General features: G+C 33.1%; 1 protein-coding gene across 3 annotated transcripts in view; it reads left to right on the top strand.

The window, feature by feature from the left end:
- Positions 1-23,345, top strand: part of Diaph2 (diaphanous related formin 2) — an 870,804-nt gene that overhangs the window by 401,227 nt on the left and 446,232 nt on the right. For all 3 annotated transcript variants that reach the window (XM_071606838.1, XM_071606839.1, XM_071606837.1), the window contains one exon: positions 14,716-14,817. In XM_071606838.1, coding sequence (XP_071462939.1) covers positions 14,716-14,817 — 102 coding nt within the window. The remainder of the gene's footprint in view (positions 1-14,715; positions 14,818-23,345) is intronic.

The raw sequence follows: 23,345 nt of genomic DNA, 5'->3' as shown, positions 1-23,345 counted from the left end.
GATACACACACACACACACACACACACACACACACACACAGGAGGTACCAAGAAATAAAGACTTAATTTTACTTAATGCCATGTAAGATGCACCGGATCCTATCTATATTAATAACAACATTTTAATAAAATGAAAGTGTAGTTCAACTACTTAATAAGTCCATTGTTTATTTTGTCCCATTTTAAGGATTCAAGATAACAGAATTATTCATTGTAATACAATCTTTCAGTTTTGTGCAAAAATTAAGAGTAAATATTTGGGTTTTCACTTTATAATTTTTCTTCAGTATATGTAGCTCTGTACAGTTGAGAAATTAATTATTTCTCAGGAAAAGCATATAATATGTTTGCTTCTCTACCTTGAGTACTAAGATTAATTGCCATATTGTCTCCTTGGATTTTCTATTCTTCATTGGTTTATACTTAAAATACCATTTTCAGTGTAGTGGTCAAAAAATTGTGTTTCATTCACTTATTCCCTATATGACTTTGGTCATGTCAAATTTTATTCTTTTAGTCTTAAACGTTTTAGCATAGATGGAGCCAAAATATAGTCTTACAAATTGGGTTATTAGGAAAATTAAGTAAATGCATATGTTAAAACCTTTGCAAGCTGTAAAATGCTAAACAAATGCAAGTATTGGTGAGTCTCTTTGATATATATTTAGCCCTAACTCCTCATGTTTTCTAACCATTTATCTAAAGATAATATTAACTGTCTACTTGAACATTCAGTTATCACTTGAAAGAGTATCCTCAAATTCATATTCTTGTTTCAAACTTTTCCCAAATAAAGGCCTTCCTTTCTTGAGTCTCCTATGTCATTATCCCCACTCCCTGAGACTCAGCTTCTTGATGTGATTTAGCCAACGGAATATCTGTGGTCTCTATTTATCTAAGTTACTATGAATAATATGTTTAGCATATTAGATCCAATGAGAATAGCGATGAGGTTCAATTTTTATAAGTTATATATCGTATATCATTCTAAAAACAAAATCATGGCTACTTTGAGATGAAGAGATTTTCTGTTGATGATGAGCATCATTATGTTATTGACTGCCCTAAATCCATGCAGAACATTTGAAATTCTGTGAGGAACAGGTACCAAACAGATGCATATAATGTGAATGTATACTTCCTCTTTGCATAGGAAAAGTGACAGGTCTAGGTAAGGGTTGTATGTACTTAAAGGGCAATATGTGGATGTTTACCAGGTATTTCTTTAGATACTGAACATATGGACTTATGCTCAGGTCTCCTCAGAAGGCCCAACAGGTCAGGTGTAATCAAGAGGACAGGCTTTCAGAGGATGAATGACTAGTTGATGACTGATTGAGCCATCCCATAGGAGTGACTACTTGGAGTGGGACTGTATATAAAATAAAACCGGGATTTCACAAAATGATTAACTTTATTTTTTTTTTTTTGTAATTGTAGATGGACAGAATTCCTTTATTTTTATGTGCTTCACACATGCTAAGCAAGTGCTCTGCCACTGAGCTACAGCCCCAGCCCTATGATTAACTTTCTTAACCAAATAAAATCAATCATGGAAAAAGAAATATATTTGGTCACCCTATATTGGTACACTGACTTTTCTTTGTTAATTAATAATCATTTCTTTTGTGGAATTCAGCATTGGCATATATATTCCAAATCCTCTCTGCATATAATCCCTGTTCCTTTGCATTTGATGGTAGTGTTGGTACAGTGAGCTTGGTGAATGTTTATAAATAAACATGAACACATATTTCCAGTTGGGCAAACAATCAATTTTTGAGGATTACGGTGAAGACTGTTATTGGTATTATATCTGTTAGAAACTCAGTGCCCCAGGCCAAATACACTTTTATGGGTTATTTTCATAGATAATTTGAACACTCCTTTTAGAGGGAAATATTTCAAGCAAAACTAGGTTTGTAATTTATTGTAGAATTTTTTTTCAATTTCTGTTTGACTAGCTCCCCTCAGTTCATGTTACAAATGAATTCCTAGGACTAAGACTTGTTCAAGATCATCTGATGTGTCTTACCTCACTATTTTAAAACTCAGTTGACAATTCTCCTTGTGAAAATATATGAGATATTTAGAAAGGGTTCACAAAAAACAATAATTATTATTTTTTAAATATATTTAACTTGTTAATAGACCTTTATTTTATTCATTTATTTATATGTAGTACTGAGAATCGAACCCAGTGTCTCATACATGCTAGACAAATGCTCTACCACTGAGCCACAACCTCAGCCCCTAATTATTTTTCCTCCAAAAAAAAAAAAATGCTGGCTTAAATTTAAGTGAGTTTAAGTCTTGGGGATTATAATTTAATCTTCATAGGTAAAGGAAACTGAGGAGCGAGGATATACCTTGCAAATGTGAAGGGTCATTATCTAGATGATAGACGACAAAAAAATGTTCCGGACTGCCTTGTCAACAGAAAATTATATTGAGTTGGATCAGATGAATAGAAAGCTAAGGCCCAAACTATAAAATTTTAAGGAAACAATGTGGACTTTCCTAAAGTGTTAGAATATTTTTGAGAATAGAAAGTTCAACTAAGTTTTACTACAGGGTCATTTGGGACACTTCTATAACTTTAAGCTATATGCCTGTAATTCATTGCATAGCATTAATAAAATCTAAACATCTATATCAAAACCTGTGAAGCCCATTGTTTATACTCTGTCCGAAGAAGAATCCACTATTCTGAATCTTCTGCTCCTCATCTTTATTCTTTTCTTTATAATTTTCTTATACATGCATGTATTTACATATATATGTATTTGCATATATATTTACATTTTTCCATGTTTAAAACTTTCTATAAATGGAATAATACTGCATATGTATTCAAAACTAATTTTTTTCATATTTTTGAGTTTTTTCCTACCATTTTGATGTGTGAAACCTGTTAGTGGTTGTTATATAGTTTTCCATTATGTTTATATATATTCTTTGATTTATTTGCCTTTGGATAAAAGACAAATATAAAAAAATAAATAATAATAATAATAATTTGGGCCACTTGTGATAGGATACATTAGTGAACATGCAAATTGTTCTGAAGTTTGAGTTTTATTGCTATTGTTGTTATTGTTATCATTATTGTAAGTAATACTGCTAGTATAAATAATGTTGCCATGAAGTCTGTATGCATGATCTTGGTAGAAATGCTGACAAACTCCTCTCTATCAGTGGTTCTCAAAGTGTGATAGCTAGACCAGCAGCCTCAGCATCACCTGGGAACATGTTAGAAATATAAAATCTCCACCCAAATCCAGACATACTGATTCAAATTTTGGGGGTAGAGCCCAGAAGCCTGTATTTATCCGTTCCTTTGACTCTGTGAGACACAAATTTAAATAGGATCTAGTGTCTCAGAATTGCTGTGGAGTACTATATATCTTTGGCATTACTGAATAATGTCAAATTATTTTCTGAAATTGCTGTACAATTTATCCTGTTGTTACTACATTAGAATTCTCATCACTCTAAATTAGTAATTATCAAATCTGACTGTATGCTAGTATTATTTATGGAACTTGAGGAAAATATGGTTGCCTTGATCACCCCCCAGATCAATTAAATCACCATTTCTTGGAATGGGATCCAGGCACCATTTTTTTAAGCTTCCCAAGCTATTTTTTATCTGAAGATTGTGATAAAAACCAATGATACACATCCTTGGAGATACTTGATACTCTAGAATTTTATATTTTTGCCAGTCTGCATTATATCTGAAAGAATAATTTGATTTGTGTGTTCAATAAGTGTTTTCTTGGTTACTACTTAGTTTGAGCACAGTTGAGGACATTTTGGGGCCACTTGTGAGCCATGTGTGTTTTCTCTTCTGTAAATGCTTGCTTTGATTTTTTTTAAATTTTTTTTTCTCATATTGCTTATCTTTTCATGTTGATTTGCAAATGTTATTGATGTATGCATAATAATAAGTTATTGATTATGTATTAGAAGTATTTCCCATCTTTTTAAATTTATTTACAGTATCTTTCCTGCAAAGATAATATGCTAATTTTAATGTAGTCTAATTCATCAGCTTTTTAAAAGTTTTTTTTGTTGTTGTTTTAGTTGTTGATGGACCTTTATTTTATTTATTTATATGTGGTGCTAAGAATCGAACCCAGTGTCTCACATATGCCAGGCAAGCATTCTAACACTTAGATACAGCCTCAGCCCACTAATTCATCAGCTTTTTCTGTTTGTGTTTTCATATCTGATTTAAGAAATTCCTTTCTTAGGCATAGCCAGAAAGGTATTGCTCTTAAATTGTCTTCTAAATGTTTTAAAGAAATTGTCTTTTTTCTTTAGGTCATTAATCCATCTGTAATATATTTTTGTGTATGCTGTGAGAAGCATATCCAATTTCAATTTATAATGTATGAATGACCATTTTTTGTGAAATAATCATATTTCCCCTAATTTTTCTAATATTAACAGTATCCAGGTATTCATGACTCCGTTTCTGAAGTTTTTAATTTGGATCCATTGGCCCATTTGTCTATACCTATACCAATGTCATGTTTTTTTTTTTTTAATTGTCATAATGTGATTTGATACGTGATAGGGCAAGTCAGCCCCTATTGTAGTTATTCTTCAGGGTTGTTGTGACTGGTACTCGCTCTCCAACCAGCCACATAAATTTTAGAATTAAATTTTAGAATCAGCTTGTCAAGTTCCAATGACAACAATAACAGTGCTGTCAGAGTACTTGATTTGCCTTTGGTGTTCTAGTTTCATTGTGATGTTTCTGTTTCTTTATGGATTTCTTTTATTTATCCTTTGTTTATCCTGAGTCTATGAGTTCCTGAATTTAAAAATTGCTCTGTTCCTTTAGTTCTAAAAAATTTTCTGGTATTATCATTTAGAATATTGTTTTTCTCCTACTGTTTTTGCTTTCTGTAGCTCTAATATTAGAGTTTATTTTAAATGTTGTCATTTTTTTTAATTATCTTTCATATTTTATCTGTGTATATTGTACTCCAGTACATTATTTTTCAGGCTTATATTCCAGTTCACAAAGTCTTTTCCCAAATCTTGTAATTAATCCCATATAAAGAAGTTCTAGTATTATTTATTGTAATTTTTATATCTAGAGATTCTTTGTTTTTCTAATGTTATATCTTATGTTTTTATAGATTTTATTGTGGTATTTATTTTTGCTGACGCTTACTAATGTTTTTTGCTTCTTCCTGTGTTATCTACATTTTTGGTTTGAAAACTAAATCTTTATCTGTGAAAAAAAACTTTGAACCTGGAAGTTAAGGTACTTTCATTCTTAGACATTTGTGTAAATTATTGCCAGGTTTCTAGAGGTACTACCAAAACCTTAAGTTTAAATTCTCAGCTTACTTTTTGACAACTCAGTAGTTTATATTCTGGGCCAAAATATGCATGGGGGCTATGTTGTAGATACAAGTTTTTGGTAAAGAATATCCTTACCATCAATCCCAGACTCAAAGCAAAGACAAATAAGATTCTTTAGTCTTTTCCTCTGCAAATAGGCTTTGTTTTTCTTTTTTCCTCCTAGGTATACCCTTCCCTTGAGATATTACTTTTAGGGTTCTAGTAGGTAAGGATCTTTATTTACCCTCTCATCTTATGAAAGGTTTAGGCTTTGTGTACTATCCTCTGTTTGAGCCCCATTAGAGATAAAATTGCTAAACCATTGGAGATTGTTAGATGTTTCTAGTGCAGTCTTGGCCTTCAGTGTTTGGTTATGTCTCTGTGCTTTCTTTTTTTTCCCTTTGAGAGTTGTGAAGTTTGGTAATGAGAATGTTTTCTTAATTTCTAGCCAGTTTAGCTTTGCATCTAAAGATATTTTTAGACTTTTATCTAGTATTTTAGGTGTTCTGCAAATTGATGGTTCCTTGGTAACTCCTCAGCTATGTTGCTATAAGCAGAAGTCTTTTTCAGTGTATCTCTATGACATTTTAATTTGGAAATTAGGAGACATATTATGTACTGTTTAAAGTACCACTCTGTTCAGGTAAGTGTAGCTTAAGTTCTACACTTGTCAAATGTTGTTTCTGCTTAGTTTAAAAGAAAAAAAAAGGGCTGGGGTTGTGGCTCAGCGGTAGAGCGCTCACCTAGCACATGTGAGGCCCTGGGTTCAATCCTCAGCACCATATAAAAATAAATAAATAAAATAAAGGTATTGTGTCCAACTACAAATAAAAAATAAAATATTTTTTAAAAAGTGTCAGCTAGATATACATATCTGGTTTGTCAAAATGTTCAGGATATTTTGGATGCTTCATTTTGATTCATATTTATTTAATTGAAGGGATTACTGAATACTTTTGTTTTTGATGCAGGCATCTATAAGTAGTATCTAATGGAAAGTAGGAAAATAAATACTTCAAAAACAGTCTGTTGTCATGTTTGGTGGTTTTGTTAAATATCTTTTGATTTAATTGAAAATACTCCCTTGATTTTATAATGATTCAAATGTGGACACAACTCAGGTTTGGGTGATTTGTTTTCCCTGACAGAGAAATATTTTTGTCTTATGACCTACATAAAAGTGATAGCTTTCCAATGTACCATGTTTCATTTCACTGTGGTCATTCTGGTAATGTGCTAATTTTCATAGTCTGAATAGAATTATGTAGTTTCACATGCTCAAACCAAAATCATGAAGAATAAACATTGACATCTAAACATGAAATGATAGAGTATACCTTAGTGAAATTTTCAAACTGTCCTTCTGGGTAGGCTACAGAGAGTACATTGCACCATTCTTATTTCAGGACATACATCTGTTAATTACCTTCAAATTCTACAGTTGCCCTAGATAGAAATCTTGACCATTGGGGTAGGTGTCAGCTTTAGAAGCAACAAAATGTAATGCTTTATTGTAATGAATCCTTGTGTTGCTTTGTGGTAGTTTTCCCTGTCCATGATACGGTGTAGCTAATGAAAGTAGAATGCTGCATGAACTGAATATTTTACACCTGTCATCCTATTTTGTCTATTGAAAATCTATTGTGTATCTGAGCTTATCAATTTGACCAGTTATAATGAAAATATACATTATGTTTCATTTGAAATATGGTAATTTAAAGTAAATGAAATGTACTTAATTTATAAAAGAATATCAATAACATGAATGCCATCTGCATTATACATAGGAAGAATATGTTTTATTTAAACATGATTGTCCACACCTCCTATGCCTTTTAGTCATCCTAATGAGTTATTCTATATGTTATTTATTCAATGCTTAAATCACCTTTTAAATATATTATGGCTTATAATGTTTATTTTAGAGTACAAACTGTGACATATACAAAAAATAAAAAGAAAATTAGGATTCATGAATACTTCTTTTACTTACCTTTTGATTAATTGAAAATTGCTTAAGTTATTTTGGAAAGCAACATGTTTCTGCTGCCAAGGGGATCATGACATAGCAAGAGTTGAATTTTTATATACAACACAGTTAAACTTTTTTTCCTTTTAAAATTTAGGAGTTGTGTACCTGTCATCTATAATAGAGCTAGAACACTTTGAAGAATTTAATTGAACTTAATTTAGGAAATGTTTAGATACCATGTGGGAATTCCAGATTTTTGGCTGTGGAATGTAAAGGAATGGTTGAACCTGAAAGAGGTTTTTCTGGGATGAATTATCAGAATTTGTGCCAGAAAAGTAATTGCTGGTTAAAAATCTTAGAAGATAGAGAGGAGGTCAGTTCTATTGGAAGAATGCAACCATTTGGAGGAGCTGTAAGGAGTGGGAATGTGGTATCACAGGAAGAAATAATCCTCCTTTAGATGGATTTCATTTGAGTTGATGGTGGGACATCTGGGTGAGAATGTCAATTAGAAACATGGAACTTGATAATGGTTAAAAGTGGTCAGGGCTAGTGATGTTTATTTAGTCTCATTGACACTGAGATGATATTGATTCTGAGGGAGCAGGGGACTTGAGTATAATCTGAATGTTTGGTCTCAGAATTTCAAATCATTTAAGAAAACTTTTCCTAACTGGGGCATTACCAAGTAATGATTTTTTGGAAGTAGTGGTTCCAAGGAGAGGATTAGAAAAACCTCCTCTGAATGCCTTAAGCCAGTTAATAAGCATTTTAATATACTTTAATATGTTGACTCTTAGACTTTAGGAATGACAGAACTATTAGGAATTTTGGATCGAATGGGATAATTTTACCATCACCACTTGAAGGGCAATATCATTTAGAGTAAATGGAATATATAGTACTGTCTCTGGTATGTTGATTGTGTTTTCACAGTGTAAACAGGACATACATGGTCTTTTTGGACCTGTGATCTTACTGAGAGCAGAATTTCTAGTGGCTAATGTGGTGAAAAATCACATAATAGACACCCAGTATATATCAATTGAATGGATGGATAAAACAAAAACTTAGCTTAGAACCAAGCTCTGACATCAAAGTGTTTAATATTTAACTTAAATGAAGAGGAGAACACATGAATAGAATTCAGTAACATTAAATGCACATGTACATATGCTCATATTTAGCCATATATTATAAGAAATTCTTGAAACACATGACATCATAAATTATAATAGTTAAGGAATTGAGTTTTCTGATCAAGAAAAATGGGAGAGAAGTGTGTTAATATAGAGAGATTTAGAAGACTTTGGGGAAACATTTGTTACCTGGATTAAGAAAAAAATATTTATCAATATAAGTTAAGACAATACTGATCTATCTAAAATAATGTACTGATATTTTTTAAAAAGAAAAATTCATTCCATTCCATTTACGTGGAAAATTATAGACTTAATCAGAGTGAACCTAACTATACTATCCTACTACTAAAATGACTTAATGATATATAAGACAAAAGAGAAAGGTTATGTTTTGGCAAGAAGGAAAGGGCATTATGGTTCAGTACTTTTACTTAACTAACCTTTAAGTGTGCAATTAACATTTAAAGGAAATAAAGTTTTGGAAGCATTATAGAGTAATAGCAGAAATGTAAAAAGTAGTTAAAAGCCTATGGTCTGTAAGAAGAATTTCCTTCAGATAAAACTGACAGTCATCAGAAAGTGAATTTGTCATGCATAAAAGATGAAGAAAAATCTGCTCATATGGTGACATAGTTACCGTTTTCTCCTTTGTTGTTTTCTTCGTGAACTTCAACTCATTGACATTTTCTAGAATGAAACTTTCAGACTGACCCAGAATTGATCTTTTAAACACAATTCTGAAGGTTTTTTTTTTTTTTTTTTTGGGGGGGGGGCGGGGAGGAAGATGCTTTGCAAGTGAGCAGGAGGAGGGAGAAATGGAAGGGCTTATGCCTTGAAATTTTACAGGATATTTGCCTATCAACTTGAAGTTTTTCAGAATCTGTTATATTTAAAAATTTATAATATCTAGCTTCTGCTACTATGAATAGCTTTTCACTTACAGCAGGTATTCAGGGTGTCTGAACTATCAACTCACCTTTGCAATTTATTTTGAGATCAGAAGTAGTTGTAATGTCAATTAAACGTGAAATTCAAAAGCTATTTTTATTTTTTAAAATACAGAGTACTACTTGTACATTGCTGGTGGGACTGCAAATTGGTGCAGCCAATTTGGAAAGCAGTATGGAGATTCCTTGGAAAGCTGGGAATGGAGCCACCATTTGACCCAGCTATTCCCCTTCTCGGTCTATTCCCTAAAGACCTAAAAAGAGCATGCTACAGGGACACTGCTACATCGATGTTCATAGCAGCACAATTCACAATAGCTAGACTGTGGAACCAACCTAGATGCCCTTCAATGGATGAATGGATAAAAAAAATGTGGCATTTATACACAATGGAGTATTACTCTGCATTAAAAAATGACAAAATCATAGAATTTACAGGGAAATGGATGGCATTAGAGCAGATTATGCTAAGTGAAGCTAGCCAATCCCTAAAAAACAAATGCCAAATGTCTTCTTTGATATAAGGAGAGTAACTAAGAACAGAGTAGGGTCCAAGAGCATGAGAAGAAGATTAACATTAAACAGGGATGAGAGGTGGGAGGGAAAGGGAGAGAGAAGGGAAAAAGCATGGAAACTGAAGGAGACCCTCAGAGTTATACAAAAGTACATACAAGAGGAAGTGAGGGGAAGGGGAAAAATAATACAAGGGGGACAAACGAATGTCAGTAGAGGGGGCAGAGAGAGAAGAGGGGAGGGGAGGGGAGGGGAGGGGTGATAGTAGAGGATAGGAAAGGCAGCAGAATACAACAGACACTAGTATGGCAATATGTAAATCAATGGATGTGTAACTGATGTGATTCTGCAATCTGTATATGGGGTAAAAATGGGAGCTCATAACCCACTTGAATCAAATTGTGAAATATGATATATCAAGAACTATGTAATGTTTTGAACAGCCAACAATAAAAAATTAAAAAGAAAAAAAAAATAAAATAAAATACAGAGTACTTAGATAATATGAATTTTACAACACTAGCTAATTCACACCAGTTTACCTACACTGTTCTTGCTCTTGCTCCTAACTGCTACTTCAGGACCCTAACTCTTTTCAAAAGCCAATACACTATATGTCTGTAGGAACTTCAGGGAATAGCTTGTACATTCTCCATATAATTTTTTTCAGCTTCCACGTAGCAGCTTCAGGTGATTCTTCTGGTTTCCTGTTTTGACCCGTCCCCTAGGGACAACTGTGTGTGGGGAGAGGGAAAGAATTTCTCATGGGGCACAACTATGAAGCCTTCTAAATGAAAAGGCTGTTTTTTGGGGGGGAAGTATGGAAATATATCTGTCGTCTTCTCTTTCTCTCTCTCTTTATTCTGTGCTGGGGATGAAGCCCAGGCCTTATACCAATGAGGCAAATAATCTACCAGTGATCTACAGTTTAGCCCCTCTCCTTTTTTTAATGTACTTGATTAAATTGGTACCAAAGTAGTGTTCTTTATACAGTTCTCTTTTCCACAGCACTCAGAAGTTTGACCATTTTGGGAGTCAGTAGGCTGGGTCTGGAGACACATTTAGAAAACAAATATGTTGCACTCAGAATCACCTCAACTCTTTGCAAATTGGAGGCCTTCTTGGTGCACTCTGCTTGCCACTGGCTTCCCTTCCTTTAGATTTTTCTCCCAGGAGGCCCCTTAGTTCACCACACAAATACACTTCAGACTGATTCCTAGGATTGTACACATCAGTCTCATGCTGGGCCTTACACTACTACATTTTTTCCATTTTCTTCTCTTGATATACTTTTGATGAGTAGGTGAAAGAGAGTGGAGGCAAATGAATACTGCTATATCTCTCTTTCCTCTGTATCTTCTTATCTTTATCCTCTTCTATTCAATTATTTATAGGCATGAAATATTGTCGAGTTTTATACTACATTTTTGTCTTCAAAGTAATGTAAAAAAATGAGGTATCATTAAGCATTGGCTATGATGATCACTTGCAACATGGAACAATATAGAAGCTGACTCATTGAAGCACTATGTTCTGTAATAGTAATCTGAATCTGTGATAAATTTATAAATTTGATAGTGAATTTGATTCTAATTGTCATTTTCAAATAGAATCTACTAAGCACTGGACGTTCTAAAAGTCTATGCCTTTCAAATAAACTATTATCCAGAGTCAGAATATACCCAGGCCCAATGAAAGTGTTAAATATTTCATATAGCTGAACAGAGAAGAAAAGATATGTCACCTCCTACTGCAGAGCCTGCATTCGGAAGATGATTTAACAGGTTATCTATAGCAATAAGTGAAATAAAATAACAACAACAAAAAATCACATTCTGTGCTAAAATTCTATTTTAGGCTAAATTCATTCTGTATTGCTTATTTGCACAGTTAAACCTACAATTGAGAAGGAAAGTTTTCAAAATAGAGAATTGAATTATTTCATAATTATAATAATGTTCTTAATCTTTCTAATTTAGTTTCACTATAGTAAAAATTATTCAAGTTACCAGTCTTTGTTTTTTAATAATAACATACTGTACAAAATCCCACTAACAGTAATATTTTTAAAAATTGAATAATTTTCATGCATCAAATATTCTAGTAAATGAAAATAATATTTTGGCAATTATTTACATTTTCATTCTATTTGACAAAAATCATACTAATGAAACAAATAATGTATGTTCTTGATTTCATTTTAACACATGTATATTGTCGTTCTATCCATATCTGTATCTCTTTTAAATCAAAAATCACAATATTTTAAAATTTGAGTATCATTAGTTAGATAATGGGTACCATTACAGGCTCAGAGATTAATGGAAAGCCAGTTGAGTTGAAGAAGGGAAAAATAAATGGGGAGAAGAAAAAGCACACTTGCAGGGGTGTATGATATTTGTTATTTTTGTTATTTTCTTCCTGTTATTAGATTTAGATTTAGTTTTTCCTTTTCTAGTTATGTAATATGTAAGTTAATTTGTTGATTTAAGATTTTTCTTCCTTAATTTAAGTATTTACTAGTGTAATATTTTCCTCTTATTATGATTTTTACTGTATTTCATAAGGCTTGGCATGTTGTTCTTTTTTTCCATTCATCTCAAAGGATTTTCTCATTTCTATTGTACTGATTTTTTGGCCCCATTGGTTGTTTAAGAATGTGTTGATAAATTCCTGCATAATTAGAAAATTTTGACTTTCTTTTGTTATTTCTTTTTATGTTCTTCCCATTTTGATCACAAAAGATACTTTTGTTTAATTTTAGTCTTTTTAAAATTTGTTAGTACTTGCTTTGAGGCCTGACATATGATTTTTCCTGAGGAATGTTCTTATGTGTGCTTGAGAAGAATATACATTCTACTGTTATTGGTTGAAGTGTTTCGTATATGTCTGTTTGTTCTAATTGGTTTGTAGTGTAGTGTAATGTAATTTCTCTCTCCTTATTACTTTGTTTTCTAGTTAGTCTATCCACTATTGAAAGTAGGGTATTTAATTCTCTTTGTATTATTTTAGAATGCTATAATTCTTCCATCCAGTCTGTCAATTTTTATTTCAATTTTGGAGCTCTAGTCTTAGGTGGGCATGGGCTTATAATCATCATACTTTCTTGATGGAGTAAACTTTTTATCCATATGTAATGTCCTTCTTTGCCTCTCATTATATTTTCTTTTTTTTTAAAGTCTATCTTGTGTCAAAAATGTAGGAACCTCAGTTCTTTTGGTTGTAATTTACATGAATATCTTTTTTTCTATTCTTTTTTTTGGCCTTTTTGTATCTTTTTATGTAAAATGACTCCCTTTTATACCCGTAAATAGATCATATTTAATCTATTCTACCAAATACTTGTTTTATTTGGAGAGCTTCTTCTTTTTCATATGTCCATGAAAATTCCATACAAGCCCCACAAATATTCACTGTAAGACAATGTAATGATTACAACTGTACCATAGGGTTGAGGATGTGGATTAGTGGCAGAACACTTGCCTAGCATGAATGAGACCTGGGTTCAATCTCTAGCACTGCAAGCAACAAACAACAACAACAAAACACAGTACTATATTTAAATATAGCCTGAGTGGAGATGACTTTATTAATGTTGATTCTTTCTGGCATTATTAAGCATAGTTCAGGTTTTTATAACATAGTATTATAGGGCTAGGGATATAGCTCAGTTCATAGAGTGCTTGCCTTGCATGTACAAGGCCCTGGGTTCAATCCCCAACACCCCAAAAACAAACAAAACAAACATAGTATTATAGACTTATAAACAACAAAATTTATTTCTCATTATTTTGGAAGCTTAGAAATCCAAGTTCAGGGTGCCATCATTGTTGGGTTCTGGAGAGGGCCATCTTCTGGATTGAAGACTCCTTAGTTGTCATTGTATCCTAAATGGTGGAAAGAGAACAAGCTAGCTTTCCGTTCCCTTCCTATTCTTTCTTTTTATTTTCCTTTCCTTTCCTTATTTATTTATTTGTTATGGAGATAAAACCCAGAGGCACTTAACCACTGAGCCCCATCCACAGACCTTTTATATATTTTATTTAGAAACAGAGTCTCTCTAAGTTGCTTAGTGCATCACTAATCCTCTTGCCTCAGTCTCTCAAGCTGCTGGGATTGCAGGCATGGGCCAGTGCACCTTGAGGAATAGATTTCAACATATGAATTTTGGAGGGACACATCCTCTCATTCTATAACTGGCCTCACACTTGGGTATGCCTCATATTTCATTACTTTTGCTGGATTCTCCATTATAATAAGAATCCCTAACGTACTTAAACATAGATATTGTAAATAATAGGCAATTTTTGAACAGGCCAAGTGTGCTTTATAAGATGGAAGGTGGTTCCAAATTTTGAGAAATGAATAGTAGAGTTGATATTTTGTTTTTTAGTATTACTATACACAAGCTAATACTACATAATGTTTGCAATTTCCAGTTTAGATCATCATGACAGGAAATCAGAGTTTAAAAAGTATGATCTGTATTTAAGGCCCAGAAGCTTAGTCATTTTTTGAAAGCCATTTATTCTTACATACACTTTTTATTTGACATTTATGTACTATAATGCATAGAAATCAATCAAATTTGTACATTGTATATACTTAATTTAGTTTATTTTTAAGTTACATTCTGTAGGAGATAGGAAGGGAAGGTGTATCCATGCAATAACAGCTGCAACCAGAAATTTACTAGTTTATCACTTTTAGAATTGTTTCTGCATGCTTAAAGATCCTAATCATAAAACACTAATTTTTTGCTTCCATTTCTTTTTAGAACCTTGTAAAACATCTTCCTGAGCAGAAGGTACTCAGTGAATTAGCACAGCTTAAGAATGAATATGATGACCTCTGTGAGCCTGAGCAATTTGGAGTTGTGGTATGTATTGAGTAGAAAGGCCTCAAAACTCAACTGGGAGGTAACACTTGTCAGAAACAGTGAAAAGAGAGATATTTCAGATGTTGATTTTTTTTCTGACTTTGTAACTACATAATTACATATAATATTGACTGTCAGGAAAAAATCCTTATTTACCTCTAATATTTTTCATGGTATTAAAAAATAACCAAGTTAATTTTTATATTCACAAAATACCTTACGATATCTCACGAGATCCTCTCTATTAAATTAAATTGAAATTAAGTTGTATTACTATATGTAAAATACAAAATGCAATATTGTATTGGCTATTTTTTCTTCCATTCAGATCTCCATGTTAGAATTTGCCTCCCCCAAACCTAGTCTTCAATGCAAGGATAATAACTGGATAACTAGCTAAATACTAGAGACTTTTCCATGGTATATATTATGTCAGAAAAAGCATGGGTATTTTCAGATTTTCTAGAGTGTCATTAATTGATTGAAAGCTCTAAATATGCTGTTTCAGGTGAGACCAATATCTTACAAATATACCTCATATGGTTGATACTATTGGAATTAATCAATTTTCTTTATTCCCCCTTCTCTTAAGTGCTTCCAAAGATGACTAGGTATAAGATATGTACTATAGAATGTAGTTAATATATTTTAAGTATTCCCCAGTTCTGCTATTCAAATAGTTGGCAATTTATTTTTTCAAAAAAGGTAGGGAAGAGGACATCATGATTTACTTCATTTATTGGAGTTCAAAAGGTATATTTTACTTAGATATTCAATACAAATTTGTTTGTCGTGTGAATGAAACAGTTCCATTATGAATGCTAGGTTTTCTCAGACTCCCTGAACATTTTCTGTCTGCATAGTAAACATTTTTAAATCGCCATTTGGCCTGATAGTCAAATACTGTTGCTTCATCCAAAATATTTTATAAGGTTTTTTAATAGTTGTATATTTGAAACTTTGCAATTTCAATATCTTGTTTAAAATCAATATATGAAAGATGAGGCTCTGCATATTCCATTTGAACATGTGGAATAACTGCCTGCCAATATTTAAGTAATTTAATTCTAATACATGTCATTCCCTACTGATTTAAATGTTTTTTTTTTTTTTTTTCAAATCCCTTAAAAGAAAATCAGACATAGGCATTTGAGATCAACAAGAGCATAAAAAGTTACCTGAAGAATATATTTCACTAACTTTTGAGTTAGGAAAATTAGTCAATTGAATCAGCTAAATATTATTTATTAAATTGCATCATTTTAGCACAATATTAAGTAATAAAATTTTCTAAACCAAAGGCCACACTTGAAACCTGAGCTTCTCAGATTCATATTGTAATTGAAGCAGGGCTATACACCATGTGAGATTTCCACTGTGTCATCATGGTTATGAGTTTTACAGTAGGTACACTACGCAATTTCTCTGAAGCCATTTTTTTCTTTGAATGCAGTTTATCTTAGAAGATGTATTAGTTTGCCAAGCAAGTCCTTCAAGAGGAATATCCTTGGTACCACTCAGGAAATGAAGTTTGGGACATAAAAAGCAATATACCTTCTGAACTAAAGGCAAAATAGAAAATGGAAGAGATTTCTTGTTTATGCACATAACCATAAATAATTCTCAGTCTGTGTGTACATGAATTCACCTAGTCCTCTTATTTACTCTCACTATACTTAGTTACATGTCTCTGGAGGAAAATATCAAGGCAATTACAAAGCAGTTATACTATGTAAATTACCTAAGAACATATAAAACAGAATTTGCCAAATAAAGTTTAGGTAAATGCATTGTTAGGAAAATATTTTTAAAATTTTTTTAGTTGTTTGGGCTGGGAATGTGGCTCAAGTGGTAGCACGCTTGCCTGGAATGCGGGGGGCACTGGGTTTGATCCTCAGCACCACATTAAAAAAAAATTAAAAATAAAGATGTTGCGTCCACCAAAAACTAAAAAAAAAAAAAAAAATTAAAAAAATTCTCTCTCTCTCTTTAAAAAAATTTTAGTTGTTGATAGATATTTATTTATTTTATTTATTCTTATGTGGTACTGAGGATTGAACACAGTGCCTCGCACATGCTAGGCAAGTGCTCTACCACCAAGCCACAACCCCAGCCCCAGGAAAATATTTTTTAATTAATTATATACTTTAGTCGTTTAAGCATGTATGTATGCATTGCAGTGTTCAGAACAGTATCTTGCATAACTAAACGATGTTTATTGAATTGAACTATAGGACAATTATTAAAGTCCAATTATTAAAGACAAGTATGTGGGCTGGGCAAGGTGGTTCATGCCTTTAATCCCAGAGGCTTTGGAGGCTGAGACAGGAAGATAGTGAGATCAAAGCCAGCCTCAGCAACTTAGCCAGGCTCTAAGCAACTCAGTGAGACCCTGTCTCTAAATAAAATACATAAAAGGGCTGTAAATGTGGCTCAGTAGTTAAGAATCCCTGGGTTCAACCACTGCTACCAAAGAAACAAACAAAAGAAAATAAAAGTACGCAACTGAGCTATAAAAGTAAAAATCATGCTAAAACATAAAAAGTTAAATTATTTTGGTGTGAATGTACCCAAATACCTTAACTGAGGATACCTTTAGGAATATATGTACTCTTCTGCACTAATGAGAGAGGCTCCAATCTCTAGAGATGCCTTGTGTCTGCTCTTTTCACCTATCAACACTATTAATTTAGTCTTCTGAAAAAATATGTGTTTATCATATAATTTCTTATATCAAAAACCTTCAATGTCTCCCTGAATTTACAGAATGGAAGTAAAACTCCTTTGCATTCTCATCCTGCCTATATTTTCTTATTACCATTATCCTACAATCTTCCATCACCTGCTAGTTCTTTTTTCACTTACCACAAACAACCTAAACCTCTTGATTTCCAGAGAAAAGCAAAAGCACTTAAGCTTCAGTGTCTCCAATATCTCTTCTACCTACAAAGTTATCTCTAGCCATATCTTTTTGTTTTCTTGATATGGGCTCTTTCTTTGTTGCCTAATGTGATCCTAAAATCATGAGCTCAAGTGATCTTCCCAGCTTAGCCTCACATTTAGCATTTCCTGACTTAATGATTTTTTCTGGGGGGTGCTGGGGATTGAACCCAGGATGTTGCACATACTAGGCAAGTGGTCTACCACTGACCTATATCCCCAGCCCCATATATTTCATTAACTCATTTTCTGCCAAACCTCAGAAAAAGAGATGTACAATTATTATTACCAATATTATTGGTATTATTTTTTAATTTTTTTTTGTTTATTATTGGTACTGGAGATTGAACCATTACAAATGATGCATTGTGAGTAGTAAAAGTATAATGGAGACTTACTGTGTCATGTTCTGTGCTAAGCATGATTACTTGAACTATCTTATGTATTGTGAAGAACCCTTTGAAGTTGGCAATATTATTAGCTTCATATTACAGAGGATGAAACTGAGGGCAAGAAAGGCTAGGTAACTTGTCCAAGGGTGCACAGATACAGAATTCAATCCCAGACAGTCTGAGTTCATAGCCAGTGCTTTTAGCTACTGTTCCCTTCTGGGGGGTGTGTGTGTGTGTGTGTGTGTGCGCGCACGCGCGCACATCTGTCTCTCCTGTGCCTACTTAAAGATATCAGTATTTCTTGCCTGCTTAGCTTCCATTGAATATTCAATTTGCCAGGCTCCACTATACTTTTATTATTTATGGGGGAAAATAAGTCACTTGCTGTCTAAAAATGAATGAATCTATAGATCGATGAATGAATGCAACATCTATCATTGACCCTAAGGCCTTTGCAAGCTACTGCCCTTTCTCCATTTCTCACTTTAGTTTTGTCAAAGATTAGTCTCCATTTAATCTCTAAAGCCTTAGCTCTTATTCCCTCTTCAACCAATAGCAATCAAGATTCTGCCTTAAATAATAAATTGAAATTGATCTAGGAAAGAACATTAATTACCTCTTAATCGCACTTGAAAAATACATCAGATCTACTCACTTCTTACCATTTGTACTAGTACTGCCTTAGTCCAAATTAGCATGGCCATTGTCTTTGACTATTACAACATATATTTAATGTTTGTGCATACATACAGTACTAGGATTAAACTTGGGGGTGCTTTACCTCTGAGCTTCATCCTGAGCACCCTTTTTACTGTTTATTTTGAGACACAGTCTCACTAAACTGGGGAGGCTGGCTCAAACTTGCAATCCTCCTGCCTCATACTCCCAGGTAGCTGGGATTACTAGTGTCCATCACTGTGTTCAGCTTTAACAGTATATTTGTAGCTGGTTTCTCTCACTTACACTTTGGCCTTTTTCTGCGAATCAGTCTAAGCATAGTTGTCCTCATGGTGGCATTTCTAGAGTATATTTGTATTGCATTATATTATTTATCTGCTTAAAACATCAGTACTGTTCTATAGCAGTAAAACTATAGTATTGTCTCCTTCCTGTGGCCTTTAAGGCACTGCCTGGTCTGATACTTGCACTCATCTACTACTTTTCTCTCTTTCTGCTTGGCCTCTTGCTTATTATGCCTTAGCCACATTGTATTTCATTTTTATGATGGTTGGATTCGGCTCTCAGCACTTCCCTACCTCAGGACTCTTTTATGTGCTGCCCTATCTTACTCCCTCTCCCTGCCTGCCTCTCCCCTGCTTATTCTTCAAGTATTAGCTTAGATTTTGCATTCCCAGTGACACCATCACTTACTTATCAATCAAAAATTGGTCTCCCTATTAACCTGTCCCAGAGCATCTTTTTAAAGATTATCATGCTGTTTAATTGTTTATTTGTTAGGTTGAACGTCTGCAACCCTTACTAAATTGTAAGATCTATAGGTAGATGAATCATGTCAATTTTATTCATATATATGCACCTAACAAATCTTGATTGAGTCTTTTTGCATAAATGCAAAATCAAGTAAACTCTTTTCAGTCTAGTCTTAATTTGTATCCATAAGGCTCACATAACATTGAAGAATTTAAATTCCTTTTTGAAACCTTTTCTGCCCTTGCCTTCTTAAACAGTAAATACTGATTTTATTCCTGTAACTCTGGCCAGTGCCCTATAGAGTTTCCATTGTTGTGTAACTTCCTAAATGATAAAAACAGAAGCTCACCAGGTGGGATAGACATATACCAGAAGTGAGATTTCTCCTGCAAGAGGGATTAAAATAATAATAATAAAACAATAAAATTTTCACAATTGGCAGAAATTGTGAAAAAGCTTATCTGAGACAGTGGCTGGGCTGATAATCATTTTCCAACTTTTTTGTTTCTTTGGAAGTCATATCATTGGGTTGACTTATAATTAATTACATGTAATCAGATGGGAAGGGGGAAGAGAGAGAAATAAAGAGAAGAGGGGGTAGGAGAAAGAGAGGAAGAAAAGGGAAAGAAACAACAACAACAAAAAAACCCATACACAAAAAATACAAAGACCTTTCTACTGTCTAGTAGCAGACCTCCTGTTAAGAGGGATATGCTAGTTCCCACATCTTCTGTGATCAATAATCCTCTTCTTTAGTGGGGTAGATTGGCTGCATAGCTTCCCACTGACTTGTCCTCCAGCCTGCCTCCAACAGAATTGAATTTGGTACATAGTTGTAATTATGTGCTGTACCTTTACTGGAAGAAAAGCACAGATCTTTGAAAGCTCTGGCAGTTAGAACCCCCAGCAGGAGCTTTTAGACTCTTCAGAGTGTTTGCAGCTCAGCTGTTCTTAAACCTCAGAGCTATGGAAATTCCCACTTGTCTTTCACTGGGGATGGAGACCCATACTGTGTACATCTATTAAACTAACACATCTTCTGAGAAAAGGAAGGCAATAATTAGTATTTTTAGTAATCTGTGCTTTGTTTTTCTGATTTCAAAATTACCCATATTTTTCAATTAAAAACATTCTAAAGCTATAAACAAAAAGATGTTGAGATAGCCTACATAAAAATCATTATCATGAAAAGCACAGATTACATGATATTGCTGACAGCACATGGAACATTTTTTTTCTTTTTTTTACACAAACATTTGAAGATGGGAGGAGAAATTTATGCCTGTAATTTGAAGTATGATTATAAAGTCACTGTGGCATTTAATTTTTTTTAAAGCCTTATACGAGTTCATAAGCTCTATTCAAGGTAGCTTACCCAGGTGAAAAGAAAATTCTTAAAAGCGTTTTAAAATTTTTTCTCCTATGTATCATCAAAGGCAATTAGTGTGGTAGAAAATTATAGGTCCTCTATTATATTAATATTGAATCAATTTTTGGTTTGCATCTTCATTAGGGAACATCTTTTTCTTTATTTTATCTGCTTGCATTCGGAGTATTCATTGTTTTGATATATAATGCCCTGATTGTTTCTGTTCTTATTCCTTCTGAATACATGAATGGTACCTCTTAATTCTACATGTGTATTCATCTTATGTGAGTAAAATCTCATTTAATAATTTTGAGATCAGGTAAAAGAAAATTCACCATGACTCATTTGTAAATCCCCATATTTATGTTCTTGTTCATTTCATTAAATTCTTGTAATAACCCATTCTTGTGACAGGATTATTTATTTTCATCTGTTTTTGCAATGAAATAAGGTAAAATTAATCCACCTGAAAATTGGATGTTTACAGTTGTCTGTAGCTGTCAGTTTTGCAATTGATTGCTTTTCATTAAATTCAAAAAATCAAAATCTGATCCCCTTGTTTTTCCCCATTTATCATTAACTAATCCCTAAAACAACAGCATAACACCACAACAGTTTTAATGGTCCTACTTGGCCTGAAGCCCTTGTTTTCAGAAGCAATTTTTGAAATCTTGCTTAACTTCTTAGTGTGATTCTTCTCTGAGTTTTCAGTGTCTTTTGGGGCAGACATTGTTATTATGTTCTGTTCCAGACTAAAGGAAAGTAGGTATTTGTCAATGCATAATCTCACATATCACTATCTTTGGGGAAATATTCTGTATCAACACATCATTATTTTTCTGATGTAGTGTCAGTTTTCAACACTATTTTTTCAAAGATTCAATTCGCAGATTAACTATGGTTCTCATCTCTCATGGCATCTAATGTGCAAATATTTGTCATTTACTTATAGCTTGTATACATGTATTGTTTTTTTGTCCAGGCCTAGTACTGAATTTGTTTTTGGAAGTACAGCAATGTATTGTAGAGGCCCTGACCTCAATAAGGATATTATCAGTAAGAAGATTAGAAAATTATTTAATAGAGAATGACAAATGTATTTGCTTTATTTTCATGCTTGCAGGCAGAATGTTGCTCAGTCATTGACTCTGAATCTGAGTTTTATAGGCAGTTATGCCTGCTCTCTAACTTAAATCCATCCATCTTTAATGAGATTTATTCATTTCTTGTATGTAGTTACAGATACAAAATTATTTTGCGTATTCAGTGAACTCTTGGTCACAATAGTGAATATGTGTTAAAAATTTATCTGTTTATTCTAATGAATTCTAAATATTTATATTTTGAAGAGACTGGAGTTTACATTATGCTTTTGTATAATAGTTGTTAAGGGTGTGTTTCTTTAAAAAAAAACATTTACTTTTTAGTTGTAGTTGGATACAATGTCTTTATTTTACTTATTTTTATATGGTGCTGGGGACCGAACCCAGGGCCTCACACATGCTAGTCAAGCGCTCTACCACCGAGCCACAACTCCAGCCCAAGGGTGTGTTTCTTAGCAGTTCAAAAGGAAAAGTGATAGAAATAACTCCAAACATCACACATGAGTGCAGATGTGACATATAGCGATCTGTGCATTCACACATAATTTTTGTACTCTTGCCATTTTTTTTTCTGTTTCTTTGAATTCTTTTGGTAGTTTGGTAGTAGATCAATATTCACCAGCTGTATAGGTATGAAGTACATAAAATTCAAATTATATAAACAAAACTGTGTCTAACTCTTTGGGGAAATAACCCAGTTGTAACTGCTCTCACTAAAGCTGTCAATGCACTTTTTTTTTTTTTAATATAGTGCAGATCAGCTAAAGAAATGAGAGTTGCTTGATGTGATTTGATAGACAAGTACCTCATAACACAAATAAATCCCCTACGTAATACAACACCCTGGTCAGCTTCCCATAAGCACTTTAAGGAATGAATTATAAAACAAAGAATGCCAGTCAACTAAAGTGCTGCCAAGGACCACAATGCAAAAGAAGCACACATTTCAGCAGAGTTTTTGTTTTATTTACTTATATCACTTAGGTGCATTCAAGTGCCTTTATGAGACATGAGCCATTTAATAATTATATATAATGGCTGGGGATATAGCTCAATGCTTCCTATTTTTTCCCATGCTTGATTGTCCAAGATATTTCCTTACATAGCCAAATCTTTTGATGGAAGTTTGTCTGCTATATATCAGACACTGGTCTGATCATAAAAATGCATATTTTTGATTGCAAAAATTCTCTAGGTCTAATCAATACATACTGATTTGTTGCTTGTATTAAGAGATATACCCAAATAGCTTCACCTCCTCGAAGTCTCTTGATTTTAAAAGAACACATTTTC

The sequence above is a fragment of the Marmota flaviventris genome, chromosome X (genome assembly GCF_047511675.1).
Source record: "Marmota flaviventris isolate mMarFla1 chromosome X, mMarFla1.hap1, whole genome shotgun sequence".
Taxonomy (NCBI): Eukaryota; Metazoa; Chordata; class Mammalia; order Rodentia; family Sciuridae; genus Marmota; species Marmota flaviventris.
Note: the sequence above shows the minus strand (reverse complement) of the source record. Positions and strands in the feature narration are given on the sequence as shown.